Source organism: Hibiscus syriacus, unplaced genomic scaffold, assembly GCF_006381635.1.
Source record: "Hibiscus syriacus cultivar Baekdansim isolate YM2019G1 unplaced genomic scaffold, ASM638163v2 tig00111634_pilon, whole genome shotgun sequence".
Taxonomy (NCBI): Eukaryota; Viridiplantae; Streptophyta; class Magnoliopsida; order Malvales; family Malvaceae; genus Hibiscus; species Hibiscus syriacus.
In genome coordinates this window covers 948,890-965,145 of record NW_024063140.1, presented here as the reverse complement: position 1 = coordinate 965,145, position 16,256 = coordinate 948,890, and the positions used below count along the sequence as shown (strand labels likewise).

General features: G+C 31.5%; 1 protein-coding gene, 1 long non-coding RNA gene and 2 other non-coding genes across 4 annotated transcripts; all 4 read right to left on the bottom strand.

Moving 5' to 3' along the window:
* Nucleotides 1-6,198: 6,198 nt before the first annotated feature.
* On the bottom strand, nt 6,199-9,744 carry LOC120166268 (3-hydroxyisobutyryl-CoA hydrolase-like protein 3, mitochondrial). Its single transcript, XM_039175569.1, is given in 11 exon segments — nt 6,199-6,387; nt 6,541-6,642; nt 6,769-6,896; nt 7,036-7,060; nt 7,062-7,215; nt 7,697-7,826; nt 8,110-8,206; nt 8,317-8,451; nt 8,757-8,821; nt 8,992-9,093; nt 9,558-9,744. Coding segments are annotated over 11 exon segments (1,140 nt in total). The 5' UTR covers nt 9,658-9,744; the 3' UTR covers nt 6,199-6,285.
* Nucleotides 9,745-11,227: 1,483 nt separating this feature from the next.
* Nucleotides 11,228-11,320, bottom strand: LOC120166333. The gene has a single exon (XR_005519919.1). It is a non-coding gene; the product is annotated as a small nucleolar RNA snR60/Z15/Z230/Z193/J17 (small nucleolar RNA).
* Nucleotides 11,321-11,707: 387 nt separating this feature from the next.
* On the bottom strand, nt 11,708-12,202 carry LOC120166315. The gene is made up of 2 exons (XR_005519913.1): nt 12,125-12,202; nt 11,708-12,012 (listed from the first exon to the last, which is right to left on the bottom strand). It is a non-coding gene; the product is annotated as an uncharacterized LOC120166315 (long non-coding RNA).
* On the bottom strand, nt 11,896-11,999 carry LOC120166334. The gene has a single exon (XR_005519920.1). It is a non-coding gene; the product is annotated as a small nucleolar RNA Z43 (small nucleolar RNA).
* Nucleotides 12,203-16,256: the final 4,054 nt, after the last annotated feature.

Here is a 16,256-nt window from a genome sequence, read left to right as displayed (position 1 = left end):
ATGTTAGTGACGATTATGACCATGCCATTATCCGGTGTTATAGCGCAGTAAACGTTGACGTAGTTGCATACATTGGATCCGACCCAATTACGGATGACATTATAGGGGTCGAAAAATATAGCTTGCTTCCAAGCTTGTAAACCTATGTAAGCATTTCTAAGCCTTGAGTTATAAAAAACGAGAGATGGGATGACCGCTTCTCCTATGTCGTCAAACTCTGTAGTAGAAAAATACGTGTTGCTTGATATAGAAAACTTTTTGTTCTATGAGACCACCATGGTTGGTAATGGTAAGCTTTTCACATGAAAATAAGCTGACGATGAGTGTGAGGAAACATAAGAAGAGAGAGAGGTGAAGGTGGCGATGGCCAAGTTGATAGCAATGAAGAAGATGCTTTACATTAGTGGGTGGAGCTTTGTTGATGTAATTGGTTGAAGCGTCGGCCAACATGAGTCAAACAGGATCTCCAATGTGACACTTGATAGTACAAATAAGCTTTTAACGATCCAACTCACATTTACATAACAGAGGTTAACAACGGATAACGTCGGGTGATCAATTTGTAATAAATCTTAACGTTAGTGATCGATTTGTGACTTTTGAAACAACAATGATGAAAATGATCATTAACCCATTAGTAACCATTGGAATAATTTACCCTAAAATTTATAATGTTTTCAAAACACAATCAATCAAAATCAAAGATATTCTTTATTCATGTATATTTAATATTCCATATTAAAAGGCCAAAAATTATGCGGTAATAATACTATAACTATATTATCAGGATAAAAGGCTAAAGATATTCATGTATGCTTACATGCACTTTTGTGTAAAAACTTACCATAATAATATTCTCCAATAATACCATAACATAATAATAATCACATTAATTTTTTATTTGCAAAAAGGAAAATCATCATACGCTAATCACCATACATTTGTGTATTTACACAACTTGGTTCCAATGTGAGCTTGCAAAAAGCTCATATACCAATACGTAGATTCAAATCAATCTCGCTTATTTTCAATTTTATTATCGAATAGAATCAACGTTTTCAAAATCAATAACCAACGTTACTTTAATGACAATTTCTATTAAATAGATTTGTCCACTTTGAAATTAAGCAAACCCGTTAAAACGACAAGATAAATCTTGAAAATGAATTTATTTATTTTTCACAAATTTTCCAAGGTTTTTGAATCGTCTTGGATTTTTTTCTAGAAATGTAGAAGATAGAATCTATCTTCAGATAAAAAGAAAATTTTATTTAAATAATTGATTCACACAATTTGCGACAAATAACAATTAATCCCACCATAGGATCTCATACAAATCTTGTGTACATGAATCAAGAATAAAACAAAAAACGATTAATAACATGAAAATATTATTCTATTAAATAATCAAAATGAGTGTAAAATAAATTCACGATTGGAATCGCAACAACCGAATGGAAACGAGTTGAGGAATACAACTACGTAGTTTCCTTAAGATATATTTTCGGTCACTTCTATGGTGCTTGAGATCATTGACCGTCTGTCTCCCAAGATACAATAACTAGATGATCAGCTACAGTCGCACTTCTGTAGAGATCACGAAATATTCTCTTGCCTTCATCTATCACTAAAAACTAGATAAAGAAATTATTTTGAATTATTTTTTAGTTGGTTTGAATTGTGTTTAACTTAGTATGTTTACACAGTATTTATAGGGATTTCACACTATGAACAATTGGAAATTTTTTATCTAATGAAACATTAATGAGAATCAAGCAACCAAACAATTTCCAAAATTATTGTTTTGATTAAAGGAATCTTTTAATATTTATCCTTTTAAATCCAAAACAAATTTTGAAAAAATGTGCTCTATTTGAGGAAAATATTTCATATTTTGGTTAGAATATCCACAAGCTCACAAAGAGTCTGATCAGTTCAGATATTCATGTTACTCACATCGTGCACGTCTGCACATATACGAACCAACAATTAGTTTCACATTTTCCTCAACAATGTTTGGATCAATTTCTCATTCAAAGCTCCAAAATTATTGAATTTTTCCAATACTTATTTAATCTAAAGTGACTAATTTTAGTGATATAGAAAAATATACAAATTATGTATTCAGTTATGATGATAATTGTAAACCGTTATTAAAATTTTGATATTTCTACTTTTTAATGAGACTACATATTTCTATAAAAAAAATTATATTAAATTAAAATTTGATATATGCATCTAATCAATCTCCATACATAATTTTTTAATTAGAAAATTCCATCGATTTTTTGTGTAACACCTTTATTCGTATTCAATTCTTAAATTCAAGTCAGAATGTCACATGCTAAATTACTAACATTCACTAGCAATCATTTATCAAAATATTACTTATTATCATATATTTTAATTTAGGTTTAATCACCATTAAATAATTAATCAATTTATCGCATAAAATCACTTTCTAAAACTTTTTTAACATCCAAACTAAATTTGATTTCAGACAACAACCTAAAAGTTCACAACTATAACCTATAAAAAAACATATAACCGCCTAAATTCAACCATAATCGGTTTTTCTATTTTTATTATATTGTTTACCGGATATTATACCTGTAATTTATTTAACCAATTTCAACACTAATATAACTATGTACCATTCATTTTAATAACATAAACTAGTTTATAAACTATTACAACTAAGTCTAAACTAGTTTATGACCACCCATTATTAGCATATACATGCTAATTAATAAAATCAAAATACATCAGATAGATATCATTACTGATATTATAGATATACTCTTCGATAGATAAGATGCCAAGTACTCCTTACTATGATTCATGCTATTTACTTATGTGTGAAAATCACTACACGCTAAATATAGATTTAGGGTCGGTTTGTTTCACGGAAAATGTTTTTTGAAAAACTTTTTCCTCATTTTCCGTTGTTTGGTTCACAGAAAACATGTAGGTCAATGTAAAACAATTTTCTTGTCAACAAAATTCTTGTATTTTCTAAAAAATGACTTATGATTTAATTTTTCGTAAGTCATTTTCTGAACTTTTCACTTCAAAGCATAAATATTCAAAATAATATTATTTTATGTATTTAATATTGATATATTATTTTAATATCATTTTAATAAAAATATTAGTTATTAAAATATTTAAAATATATTAATTAATGTTTTTAATATCATAATAATATACTCAATTATATTATAATAATATATAATATTATAGTCTTATTTTGATAATATATAATAAAGTATAAATAAATTTATGTTATTTATTAATTTTATAAAAGAAATGTTATTTAACTATTAATAATGAATAATATTATTTATGTATTTAATATTAATATAATAATCTAGTAATATTTTAATAAAATATTTCAAATGTGTTTATTAATAATTTAAGAAAATAATATAATATTTTTATTTTAATAGAATATACTAATTTTAATATTTTTATTTATAAATTTGTAAAAATAATATTTTAATAATAATGTTGACATAAGTAATATTGAATATATTATTATAATATTTTAAAAATAATAATAATAAATTTTATAATAAATAATATCTATTATTATATTTGATATTTTTTAATAAATAATTTTAAAAAATTATTAACTAATGGAAAATGGTTTACACAACATCTCCCAAAAACTATAAAAACATGTAATTATTTTACAAAAAACGTTTTTCGAAAAATATTTTCAGTTAAACAAATAGACACTTAGTGAGACATCATAGTAGTAGTCAATGTAATACAAACATAAATAAATAAAATAACAATACCAAATGCATCATGATCACTTTACTTGTATTTCAATCATGTTATCATATATTAACCTAATATACGCCATATATAAAATTTATTACTAATATACTTGTCATTCATTCCAAAACCTCATAAGCTTATTCATTTGTTTATCATTTATTAACCAATAAACCATAGCCCAAATATAAGCATATGGGAACCCTGCGTATACGAGTCAAAATATGCTTCGAATTACTAATACACATAAGGTCGTGTCCAACATAATAAACATAAGGTCGTGCCCACCATATGCACTAAGTTTCCTTTATATACACTATAATGCTAAATCAAATATGTAGCATGCTGCTAGACTCTGTGGCATACCAACTATACCACTGTCCCTCAATGTCATACTTAGGCATATAGTTTATATTTATTTCATCCATGATAATGTATATCGATATACTTCAACAATGGATAGTTCATACCTGAAATAACATTTACGATATAACATCATATATAAACTAGTGATCAATGCATTTATATTAACTTTTGACATCTTTAAAACATGTCAAATATATAATAAATGACATAAATATCTTACAAATATAAATAAGGTAGACTGGTCGCAAGTCTTTCTAATGATGTATAAAACATACATGTATCATGTTATATATGCATTACACTGACCTTGACACTTTTTATACAAGTCAAAATACAAGTCTCACTAAACTTTAAGCTCGATCCTTTTCCTTTCCTTTGTTGCTAGTTTGATCTCGGTTTTGATTGATGTCTATAAATACATCAAATATATAATACGAATAATCAAAAGAACATGTTAGTATCCATCCAACCCATGAGCATATAGTGTAGGGAAAATTCATAAAATTCATTCTAATGCAACGTTATAATTACGACATTTCTTACACTTCATTTACACCTTAATGTGCTTGAATTTACCTTTAAAACTACAATTTTACCTTAAGTCCTTATTTCACTTTTAGGCTTTAAAGACTAATCAAAGCAATTTCACACTTCAAGTCTAAATCCAATGATTTAATCACCAAGTCAATCCTTGAAATATAACAAATATCATAAATAAATCATTTGGATTTTTCCGTAAATTTTTCCTTAAGAAATCCATATGATTGAATATAATCCATCATCATCTAAGGTGACTTCAAGCTCCAAACAACACACTTAAGCATGTATTGAATTTTCTACAATAGCCTTCATCAATTTAAAGTTTAAAATATAATTCTTAAACTTTTTCTAAAGTGTCATTTTTGTCACTATTAGAATTCATTATACATCTAGAAAACTACTCAATTTTTACGTTTATTCATTATACATCTACACATGTACATACCATTCATAAATTCACTTTTCAAACAAAATATGAAATATTTCTGTACTATATATCTACAATTTTTTAAAGTAGTAATTGTGGTGATCACTACGTCATAAAAAATAAACACGAATTAGCCTCTTTCCGTCTACGCCCATTGAACGTTCTTTCGGTCATCGTTACTTCACCCAAAATATTGAAGAGTTTTTTTTCCCCACTATTGTTGAATCATTCATCACCAACCTACATAAAATAATACTAACGATATATGCTTGTGGAAGTGAAGCAAGAAATGAATTATTAATTAATTAAATCACCACTGTGATTACTTCACATTATTGTACTAATTATAGAAATAAAAATATTGTAGCTTGTAATTAGGGATGACAACGAATCAAATTCAATCGAGTTTCAGGTGAATTCAACCCAATCCAAAAAATATGTTTTTTTCACTCGAATTTGACATGACCTAAAAATTATGTGTTCTCCACCTTACCTGACTTGAAAGTATATATCCTTCACCCAATTCTAATCCGAGTCAAATTTTTAGAGTACGAATCCGATCTAATATAAAATAAGAACTTAATTTAAAATAATAATATTTTAAAAAAAATTACATTATTATCACTGGATCATATCGGAATTTTTTCATCTTCTATCCTACCCAATCTCACTCCTTTAAAATTACGACCCTACTTGAAGTCATTTTTTTTAAATCTGACCCGACATCGGATAAAAAATGGTTCTTGCACCCAAAACATAAGAGTTAAGTTTGGTTAAAAAGTCAATCGAGTTTTATATATCATTTGATAATATTAATATAATTATTTAAAAATGAGACTAAATTTCTAGAATAAGGCAATAGATTCAAATACCCTAATATTTTTACAAAAATACTTGTCACTGCTTATAAAGGATAGGGTATCAAATAATTATCCATATAATATATTATATTATATTATATTATATATGATAAAGAATTCGTTTTTACATGACAATATCATTAAAGACCATATGTGTGATCCAAGTATATAAATGTGCAGCACACTTTAATGCAGGAAAATGAGGACTTGGGCTAGTAAATGTTATTTTTCTTAATCTTCAAAGTTCCGACATCTTCATATCATACGCGAAAACAACAAAACCGAACTCGATAGGTGAAGGTCTGAACCTTAAACGTTCAACTCTTCGATTCCGGGACCTAAAGGTTCAAAGACTGCCTCTACTTCCTTTTGGTCAACTTCATCCAAGCTCGGAGGGTTCCACTTCGGATTCTGCAAACATACGTGAGTCGCCACTATAAACCACAAATGTGTGTGTGCTATATACTCAGAATTTAATCCAGTTGCTTTTCGCAACCACAAAGGTGCAACGGTAAATAACTTCTATATTGGAGACAAAAGAAGCAAAAAGCAAAATGAGCGAACCTGATCCTTGTCAATCAAGATTGCACGGACACCTTCAGCAAAATCATTACGCAGAGAAGACCATATGGCAACGCGGTATTCAGTCTTCATGACACCTTTTAGCTAGACAATCAATGCAACGTAAATACAGATGTTTCTGAAATGTATTGCTACTCGAGAAGAACTTGGAAAGGAAACAAAAGAGAAATGCACGAGGAAGGCAGCTGAATCAAACATCTCCAAACTCACCGTCGTAAATTCGTTGTTCTGTTTACCACATCCGGATGCAACTCTAGAGAAATAATTGTGTGTTAAGCAAATAGAAAAGGGAGCGCCCTTCCCAAGACCCTGCAGAGCTTCATTTGCCCACTCAACCACTGCATAATGAATAGAAATTAACATATTGACATCGATAGTTTCAGCATCATTCAACATCCACAATAAAAAAAGGAAGAAATAAATTCCAAGTAGGACAATAATGATGCATATGCACTATGCACATTCAATTAAGGTTACCTGAAGCTTCTGTACTTTGCTGATGGTTTTTTAAGCTCTTCAACTATCTCCTTAACCGACTTATTGGCACCAAAGCATGAAGTTATCTGAGGCAAAAGTGACTTCAAGTGAGCTTCTGACTCGGTGGTGCTGCTGTATTTTGCCAACAGTGTCGTAACATCCTTATGTAGATCCTCCGAACTGTGTGAAAAATATACATAGTCATATATGAGAATGCAGTGATGCTAAAAAAACCGTGAATATTTTGTGCTGCTAATTGAACTACTACATGTGCAAGTTGTTGAACAGAAAGAAGTACAAAACTATTGTATCAGAAAATGGGAGGCTATGAATTGCAAACTACAAGATGAAGTACAACGAAACCAATAAGGTGAAGAATCGAAGTTCATATTTCATGGATTTCAGCCTAACATGAACATCAAGCCATGGTGTAGAATTCATGCTTTTCAAAAAGCAGATTTTGATTTGGAATTAGAAATACCTTTCCCTCCTATTTTGATTTGGAATTAGAAATACCTTTCCCTCCTATTTTAGAGAAACAATTATAAGTTGTCACAATTTATCAGTTGGTAAGCAACTAGAAAGAGAAAGTACACAATCCAAAACACGTTCATTTCCACTAAAAGAGGAAGCCAAACTAGAAAGAATATCAGAGATATACAAGGTGCTGGCTAGAAGGGCTTCCTTTAGTGAACCAAGATTCCCAGATGACACATAGTGCGTTCCAAGACCAACAAATAACGCATCTGAAGGCGTTGATATCCTTTTCCCAGTCATTCCAAGATAAGCACCTGCAGAACTATGGAATTGTAAATGAAAATAAAGAAATACAACATAGAGTGAGCAGAAGAGAGCAAGAGAATTAAACCGCTATTTGTGCATATAGGCACTAAACATGTGCATATATAAATTTATCTTTAGGGATTTAGCAACAAAAAAAAGTTCTTAAAGCAATTAAAATATTAGAAATAACCCTCTGATTTCAACGCCAGTGCTTCCGGTTTAATTATTGGCATCCTATTAAAAATCGTTTTTGCAACTCTTGGAGCTTCTCATAGAGTAAAAGAAACATACCAACAGAACCCCCTCCCGGAGTTTGTGCTGCTATATATGAAAAGCCAACGTCAGGAAATAATCCAATTCCATTTTCTGGCATAGCAAGAACAGTCCTCTGACCCAAATGTGTACCAGAGTAAAATGTTAGATAAAGAAATTGAGAAAGATGTTATAAGTGAAATGCAAGACGATATTTCTCCACACAGCAAGGGGATTAGTTTGCACCTCAGTTATCACTCTGTAGCAACCATGGCCAGATAGGCCAATTCCAAAGCCCATTGTTATGCCATCCATGAATGATATATAAGGTTTCTTGTACTCCGAAATTTTGCATATTAGAGAATATTCTGCCGCGTAGACCTGAAAAATAATAATAAGAAGGTTATTAACTTCAAATGACTCGGCATATGCAACACACGGAGCGATGGAGCAGTTATGAGAAACAACATAGCATAAGCAGATGACTCCATACTAAGGAATGATATATATATAATAAAAAAAAAGACATTATGAACATATGATGAATCATCCAAACTATAAGCTGGTCATGGCTGGCTAGAACAAAAACAACTTATATCTCGCAACCGTGGATATAACAAGACCTTACAAAAACAAAAACAGTAAAGTTTGCAGGAAACATGCACAGATGGAAGGAAAGCAAAAACCTTGGGAACAAGAGGTGTGTTTCTGTCTTTTTGGATTTCAGCAACAACGCCTTTAATATCCATTCCTGCATTAATCGTGAATGGTTAGACCCAAAAACTCAGTTTAACACTGAAACATTAATAATAGCCTACAAGGATATCATTACACATTTTTCATTAGAAACTTCAACTTGAAATGCTATTTAAAAGTATCTTTGTCCAGCCAAAGAAGAAGACTTAATATTTCTCCAAGTACCTGCACAAAAGGCACGCGGTGAGCTGCCCTCGACCAGCACACATTTGACCTTAGGATCCGATTCCCATTCTTCAAGAATTTGTTTGTACTTGATATCCATATCTGCATTTATCAAAATGAACACATATCTCACCAACAAAACTGATCCACGATTCGAATCTAGAATGCAAAGAAAATGTCACGAGATAACAAAATTACACTAACAAATTTGTCCATTAGTTTTTAGAACGTGCTAAACTTTGCGGATACCAAGGATATCTTACTGAACACTTACAAGCTTCCTTAAATATATACTCATATCAAATAATATTTTCTCATCATCGGTCTACTTTCCTTATTTTCACCCTGGCTAATTTTGACAGCTTTAACCCTTCATAAATTTCATCTTTACATAATCAAGGACATTTTTTGTAATTTCAACTATTCTTCTTTGCACAACAATAGCTGAGACATAAGTCATTCAATAAGAACTCACTTTCATTTCAACCGATTTAACTCATACAATAATGAAGAAAAAAAAGAGAGGAAAAATCAAACAGAAATGAAGGAGAAATAACGGAAGGAACCTAAATTCATGGCGTTTAGTGCTTTGGGACGATCGAGAGTAATGATTGCAACGCCGTTGGGATAAACATTTCCCTTAACAAAAGCTTCAGCTTCAGCCATGGTGAATAGCTTTCGAATTCGAATCACTGCAGGCAAAGAACCACCGATAAAGTAGGGTTTTTCGGTAACAAGAATAGTGTAGTCTTCAATGATGATACGGTGGCGGAGTTTGTGTAATCTACTTATCTTGGTGTAATTGGGCCGGGCCGGTTGAAATCTCTTGATGTATTGTAGTACGAGTTTGGTTCAAAGATTAGACCGTTTATGCTGCGTAACATAATTTATTCAAAGATCATTAAAAGGTCGGTTCATAGTATCTTTCCTTTTGTGAAGATTTAATTATTCGTTATCGCTGTCTTGATAGAATATACAAGATGTCCGTTTCCTCTTGAGGAATGTAAGAAATGTAATGAACAACAACCTCACGAGAATTAAGCAAATGCATTCGTGCTTGCCAGCCTTGATTCAGACCGTGTAATAGTGTTAAAAGTCGAATGCCTTGTTCGACATCTTCTAAGGTAATAGAGCAGTGTTCGCCGGCGTTTATACAGCCCTAAGATCAAGGTTCTCCGTGGCATTAACTAGACCTCCAGTCATATCCTTGGGTTGTTTCTTTCCTTATTACGGCTTCTAAACTGTGCAACAACCATGCAACTTGAATCCATAAAATGAACCGCCCTCGGTTTGGTTGTTCATCTTGATATGGAGGATCCTGTCGAGGTTTTTGAGTTGAAGTTGCTAAGATGGAAAAATTTTCGTTACTCTTCTGCAGAACCCATTATTGTATTTTACATGGCGACCTTCCCTTTGCATTGGTTTCCCCCATTTTTTGTGAAGTGCAAATTATCCAAATATTGTCATTTATAACCGTGGATTGCTTGGACATATAATATCCAGGCTGAAAAAAGCTCGGCTTGTTTAAATTCAGTAATTTCAGAGTTTTCAAACACATACATATTTTTAAGGTAAAACATTGGATCCATTAAAAGTCAATGGCATCCAAGATTACAACATCTTTAATACAATCACATTCTTTAGCAAAACAAAAAAAAAAATCAATCCAAATTAGCTAGATCATATCCTGCTCTATTCGAAACACAATTTGTATACAACACATCCTGTTTGCTAATCAATTATTGCTAATCGATTAACAATGACAATCGCATCGCCATCAAGGATGACCTGCTGCCCCCCATTTTCAACTGCAGAGTGTAAAGCATGCATTGAAGCTGCAGACTCGGGTCACAGCCACAGGGGAAAACATTTTATGAAGCATATCCACGGCCTTGAAAACATTTTCAATTACAGAATAAAACATAAACAGTTGAATAGCCGCTTTAATTCTAATATTTTCATCATCCATCCAAGAACTCAACATTCTAGTTAAAAAAATGCAGCCGCCAACATCCGAGATTGCAATTGAATTCCACAGCCCCTTCTACATTTCAACATTACAAGTGAAGACTAATGTTTAATCTCACCAAATACAGTCATTATCAGATTTTATATAGATTATTATTCTTACAATAGTTAATCCAAATTAAATCAAATTACAATTTGATGGTAACTATATGAATGATGATAATTTTTATTTTAAAAAAATAAAAAAATTAGATAATTGGCGAACAGAAGAGGCCATCAGATAGGAGCGAAAGACTAAAAAGGTTGAATAATCACGGAGATTATCAGCTAAACTATGCATTTTTCAATCAACAACACCAACAATAAAATCTTATTCTTATATGCGATAGGTAAGGGGAGGTAGTATAGTAAATTGTCCTCAACGTCAAGTTAAGAACAATTTCCGTGAAATATCTCCGACAGTGATATAATACAATGCATGTATAAATAAATATACATATAAATACATAATTAAACAGTCTTCTTATTTAGTCTTCATATGTATGTTACATAATAAAAAATAATCCCTATAAATAAATCATTGCATAAAAATCTCAGCATATTGACAGAAACATAAGACTTAATTTAAAAAGAGAAAACTTTAACATTAGTTGTCATTAATCACAATAATACCAATTTCTTCTTCACTGGCAACTACCGAAAACTTTAACATTTCTTATGAAAAAAACCATTGAATTGAATCAGAAAAACAGATCAAAATTAATTTATTCAGCCTCGTAGAGAAGATTAGTCATTTGAACAGGAAATATTTCAGACATATGCTTGTCATTAAAAATATTTAATCATCGGCCGATTTTGAACCAACATCAATAGCTGTAACGATTCAAAACATGTATATATAAAATAATCATAAAATTGAAAAAAGAGAGAAAGAGGGGACTCGGAATTATGGGTGGTGATATACCAGGATGGTCGGCAAAGGCCTTTGAAAACAGCCATTTACGACGAACGAGACCTTTCTGATAGAATCGTCACGGCCCCCGTGATCATTTGCTTCGGAAAAAAAGGACAAGAATATAAATCATAAGCAACGATTGAAATTAAGAGAAAAGATTCGGATTAGACGAGTGGATATCATAAACCCTAGAAAGAAAGCGCAGCTCACAGAAATAGAAGAATAGAGGCAAGGCGTGCACCGTTGAGGTTTATGAGCCACCAAAGTGTACTTTAGTTTTGCGAAACAGAATGCTGCTACTTTAAATGGACCTGAAAGCATCCTGTGTATTTAAATGGGCCTGGACAAGGAAAGAAAAGTCAGGGGAGTAATATAAGAAAGAGTAAACTACACAAATAGTCACCCAATTATAGGATATTACTTGATTAAATCCTTCAACTATTAAAAGTTATAAAATAGTACTTCAAGTATATGGTGTTGCTTTATTGAGTTCCTCGACTATGGTCACTCGACTATTCGTTATGTTCCAAACTCACCCTTTTCCGTTAAAAATTAGTGATTGTCAAAGTTTGACGTTAACATGATGATTAAGATATGATAGTCATTTGAGATTATAAGATCAAATTTAATCATATCATAGTCAGCATGTTAACGTTTGACTCAGAATACAATCAATTTTTTGATAGAAAATGACGAGTTTAGAACATAATGAACAGTCAATTGACCATTTTGTAACTTTTAATAGTAAAAACACTTAATAATGTAATATCCTATAGTCAGGGACCATTTATGTACTTTACCCTAAAAGAAAAATATAACTATTAATCTATAATTACATTTCTACCCATTATAATAAATTATAATTACTTTTATATGATTGATTAGTAAAAATATAATTGAACATAATTTAACCAGAGACGTTGGTTAAAACAATTCTCCTTTTTTTTTGGCAAAGTTAGGAAACGTATCAACACAACGAATAGCTTCAATAATAAAAATAATGTCATTTTACTTAAAAGATTTAGATTCGAATAGTTACGTCTGTAAGGACATATTATATATGTATATTGTAACATTGTGAAAGATTAATTTTTTTTAATATTACTTTATAATCATCTCGAATTATTCAAAAAAAAATATTATCAAAAGTATTTTAAAGAATGTTGAGAATATTTTCATTAAATAAAAACAAACTCAAAATCCTTATCCAAATTTAAAATCATTTATTTATGCTCAAGTTAGAGAGAAAAACAAAAATTAAAAAAAAAACTTAACAAGGCTGATGAAATTATCAAAGCCAACTATTGAAATCATTTTAAAGGATCCAACTGGTCTTGTATTGCTTTAGAACCTTTGGAATTGGAATAATTCCAAAGGACATGATAACAAGCTACAACCCCTATAAATATTGGTCGTTAATGTTGTCTTCCTTCATCACGACTACCTATTGGTCAGGAAGCATGTGTAACACCCTAATCTGATCCAATCCAAAATCTAGAGGATTAGAATGTCACACGGAACCATCGAATTGGCTAACCATTTTTTTTAAAATCAATAACCATAACCATCATTTAAAACCAACAATTCAAATACATTAATATTTTTTTTATAAAATCGGAGCTTCATGACATATAATTAAATGAAATAATACAACTCGAGTTTACAAATCCCAAATACGTATGTAAAGGTCTTATGAATACACATGCCAACTACAATAACCAAACAATACTCTATGAGGATTGCTGGAAGTTCTACTACGACGGTGTTCTTTGAATGGCTCGATATACTAACCTGTGAATGGAAACATCCAAACATCGAGCTTAAAAAGCCTAGTAGTATAATCGCTAATCTAGAGCAACATATGAATCTAATAAACATAAGCATACTAGAAGACATGGTAATAAGCAGTATGTACAAGCGTGATCCTAATCAAGTGCTCCCTACCTAAGGCTCAACAGTTCTACCTCTTTAGTGTTAGTTTCACACTTCTCTTAGTCTTCGTTAAGGGACTTTCCATGAGTAAACATATACTAGGTCTCTAACCTCATTATAATCCATTTATACATCATCATGCAATATACAATGATAGTACCTGATATCACAAATACGCTAGGTACAATCATACAAATAATGGTAGGCATCATGATGTAGTCAAAGGGTCACTTAGCATATCGGGACTCCTACCCATATATCCTACCAAAGGTACCCTAGATAAGACCCAAGTCACTTAGCATCAAAATCTTTATCTAAAAAGACCCTCATTGCCCAGTCACATAGCATCGGAGCCTACGTCATACTATTTTACTCCCTAGAGTACTTGGAACACCTCCGAGTCACACAGTATCAAAGCCTACGTCCTACTAGTAATTGAAGTGTCATCGCACTAACTTGGACATATCCAGATATTCTATACACACAAGACGATCATCACACTACTAAAGTAACTCGAGTGTCCTTGTTGTTCATCAAGTGTCCTTGTTGTTCATCGAGTGTCACACAAAAGCTAGTCTTATGGAATCTTACCTCCTAAGGTTATTATGGTTATCACACGTGTAACATTATTATCAAGTGATTATCTTATAATTGTTATTAATTACGACACCAGTAGGTGAGGTCGTTACCTTAGTCCCTACTACCTTGTTCGTTTTCTCCCCTAGAACATTATGCAAATTATTATGGTATTTTAGTATTTTATTCCCTTAAGGCAATTCATAAACATTTCTACCCACCAGGTATATTATAACTAGCCCAACACTCAATTTGAGTGTAGTTCATTGATAACGACTCCTTAGTCATTCTGATCATATTTCTCATCGGCTTGCCCTTGAATTGGTAGGATAACTTGCAAAGCTTTGATTATAGGTTTCCACGTAGTACTCGTAATCCACTATCACTCTAGTCGCATATTTCATCGTCTCACTCGCTAGTGTATCTTTCGTAATGATCTTTCGTTCATAATAACTCAATATGTGATCTATTAAAGAAACTCAAAAGTATTACGTTTGATACGGTTACTTCAGTTGTAACCCACTCATATAAGTATTTATAGACCCCTTTGGCCATTTACGCTCCTTACGAACTAAGTCATACCATTACAGATCATCCTTCGCTCTTTCAGGACTTAAAGAGGTCAAAATTAACCATCCAAACTAGGTAGTATCGATACTCTACTTGTAGTATCGATAACCTCATGAGTATCGGTACTAAAAATATATTTGAATATTGAAAAATAGGCCCAATATCAATACTGACCTACAATATTGATACTCTCCCTAATAGTATCGATACTCTTCCCTAATTTTTGTCCTAAATTATCTAATATTGATTCTTGAACCCATAACCGTCTTATTTAAGCTCAGGAAAACACCTAAAATCATTCTAAAGGCCATAGTTTGGTTTCTAATCATACAATGAAGCTTTAGGAAGTTATTAAGGGTCTTAAAGTGTCATAAAAACACTTTATTTACATCAACTTCTTCATAGTAAGAATTAAGTAAAACCCCTGAATATGCTCAAACACCCAAATTCCCAACAAGGCATCATGTTTAGGAGTTTCATAACACAACAAATGATTAGAAATACACTACATTTGCTTAGGAATCCGAAATAAAGCTCTTTTCTTTAACTACTCTTGTCTTTTTCTTCTTCACTTGCAAGTAAACACTCTAAACCCATTTTCTCTTGCAAAACAAGAAACCCAAGGCATGAATCCTTAAAACAATGTTGATGAAAGGATTATGGACAAATTTGAAGTATGAGAAAGGTTTAAGAACTTACATTTGAGCTATAGAATATGGAGAGGGAGAAAGATGAAATGAGGAGGAAGAAAAATGAATGATGAAGAATATGAGATGAAATATAAAAGCTCTCATCTTTTAAAATGGGCTAATTACAATTTTCTTCATTCTTATCTTTCTATTATTCAAAAAGATTTTTGCTATGGCTAATTGGACTCAATTCTAAACCAATTAAGCCCCAACGAATTAAATTATGAAATCCAAGGGATCCACATACCTCTCGGGTAACCCAAAACTACTAACCCAAAATTCGGGGTGTTACAACTCTCCCTTCCTTGAAAGAAATTTCGTCCTTGAAATTTTCTTAGATCAACTAACGATTTAATCTTTGATCAAACATTTAGAACCTCAAAGCATCTAAACTCTTATTCGTCTGATCCCCCAAGAAGAAGTCCTCGCAACACGACATGGAATCTTGAACTCGTAAATTCAACCTGTGATATTTTAAAAGAAACTATCTGCGTCGAACCTTAATCAATAATCCTTAGAGAGGCCCAAGGCCAATGAAACTTTTTCTTGTTGTCTAATAATGAGTGCTTGAGACA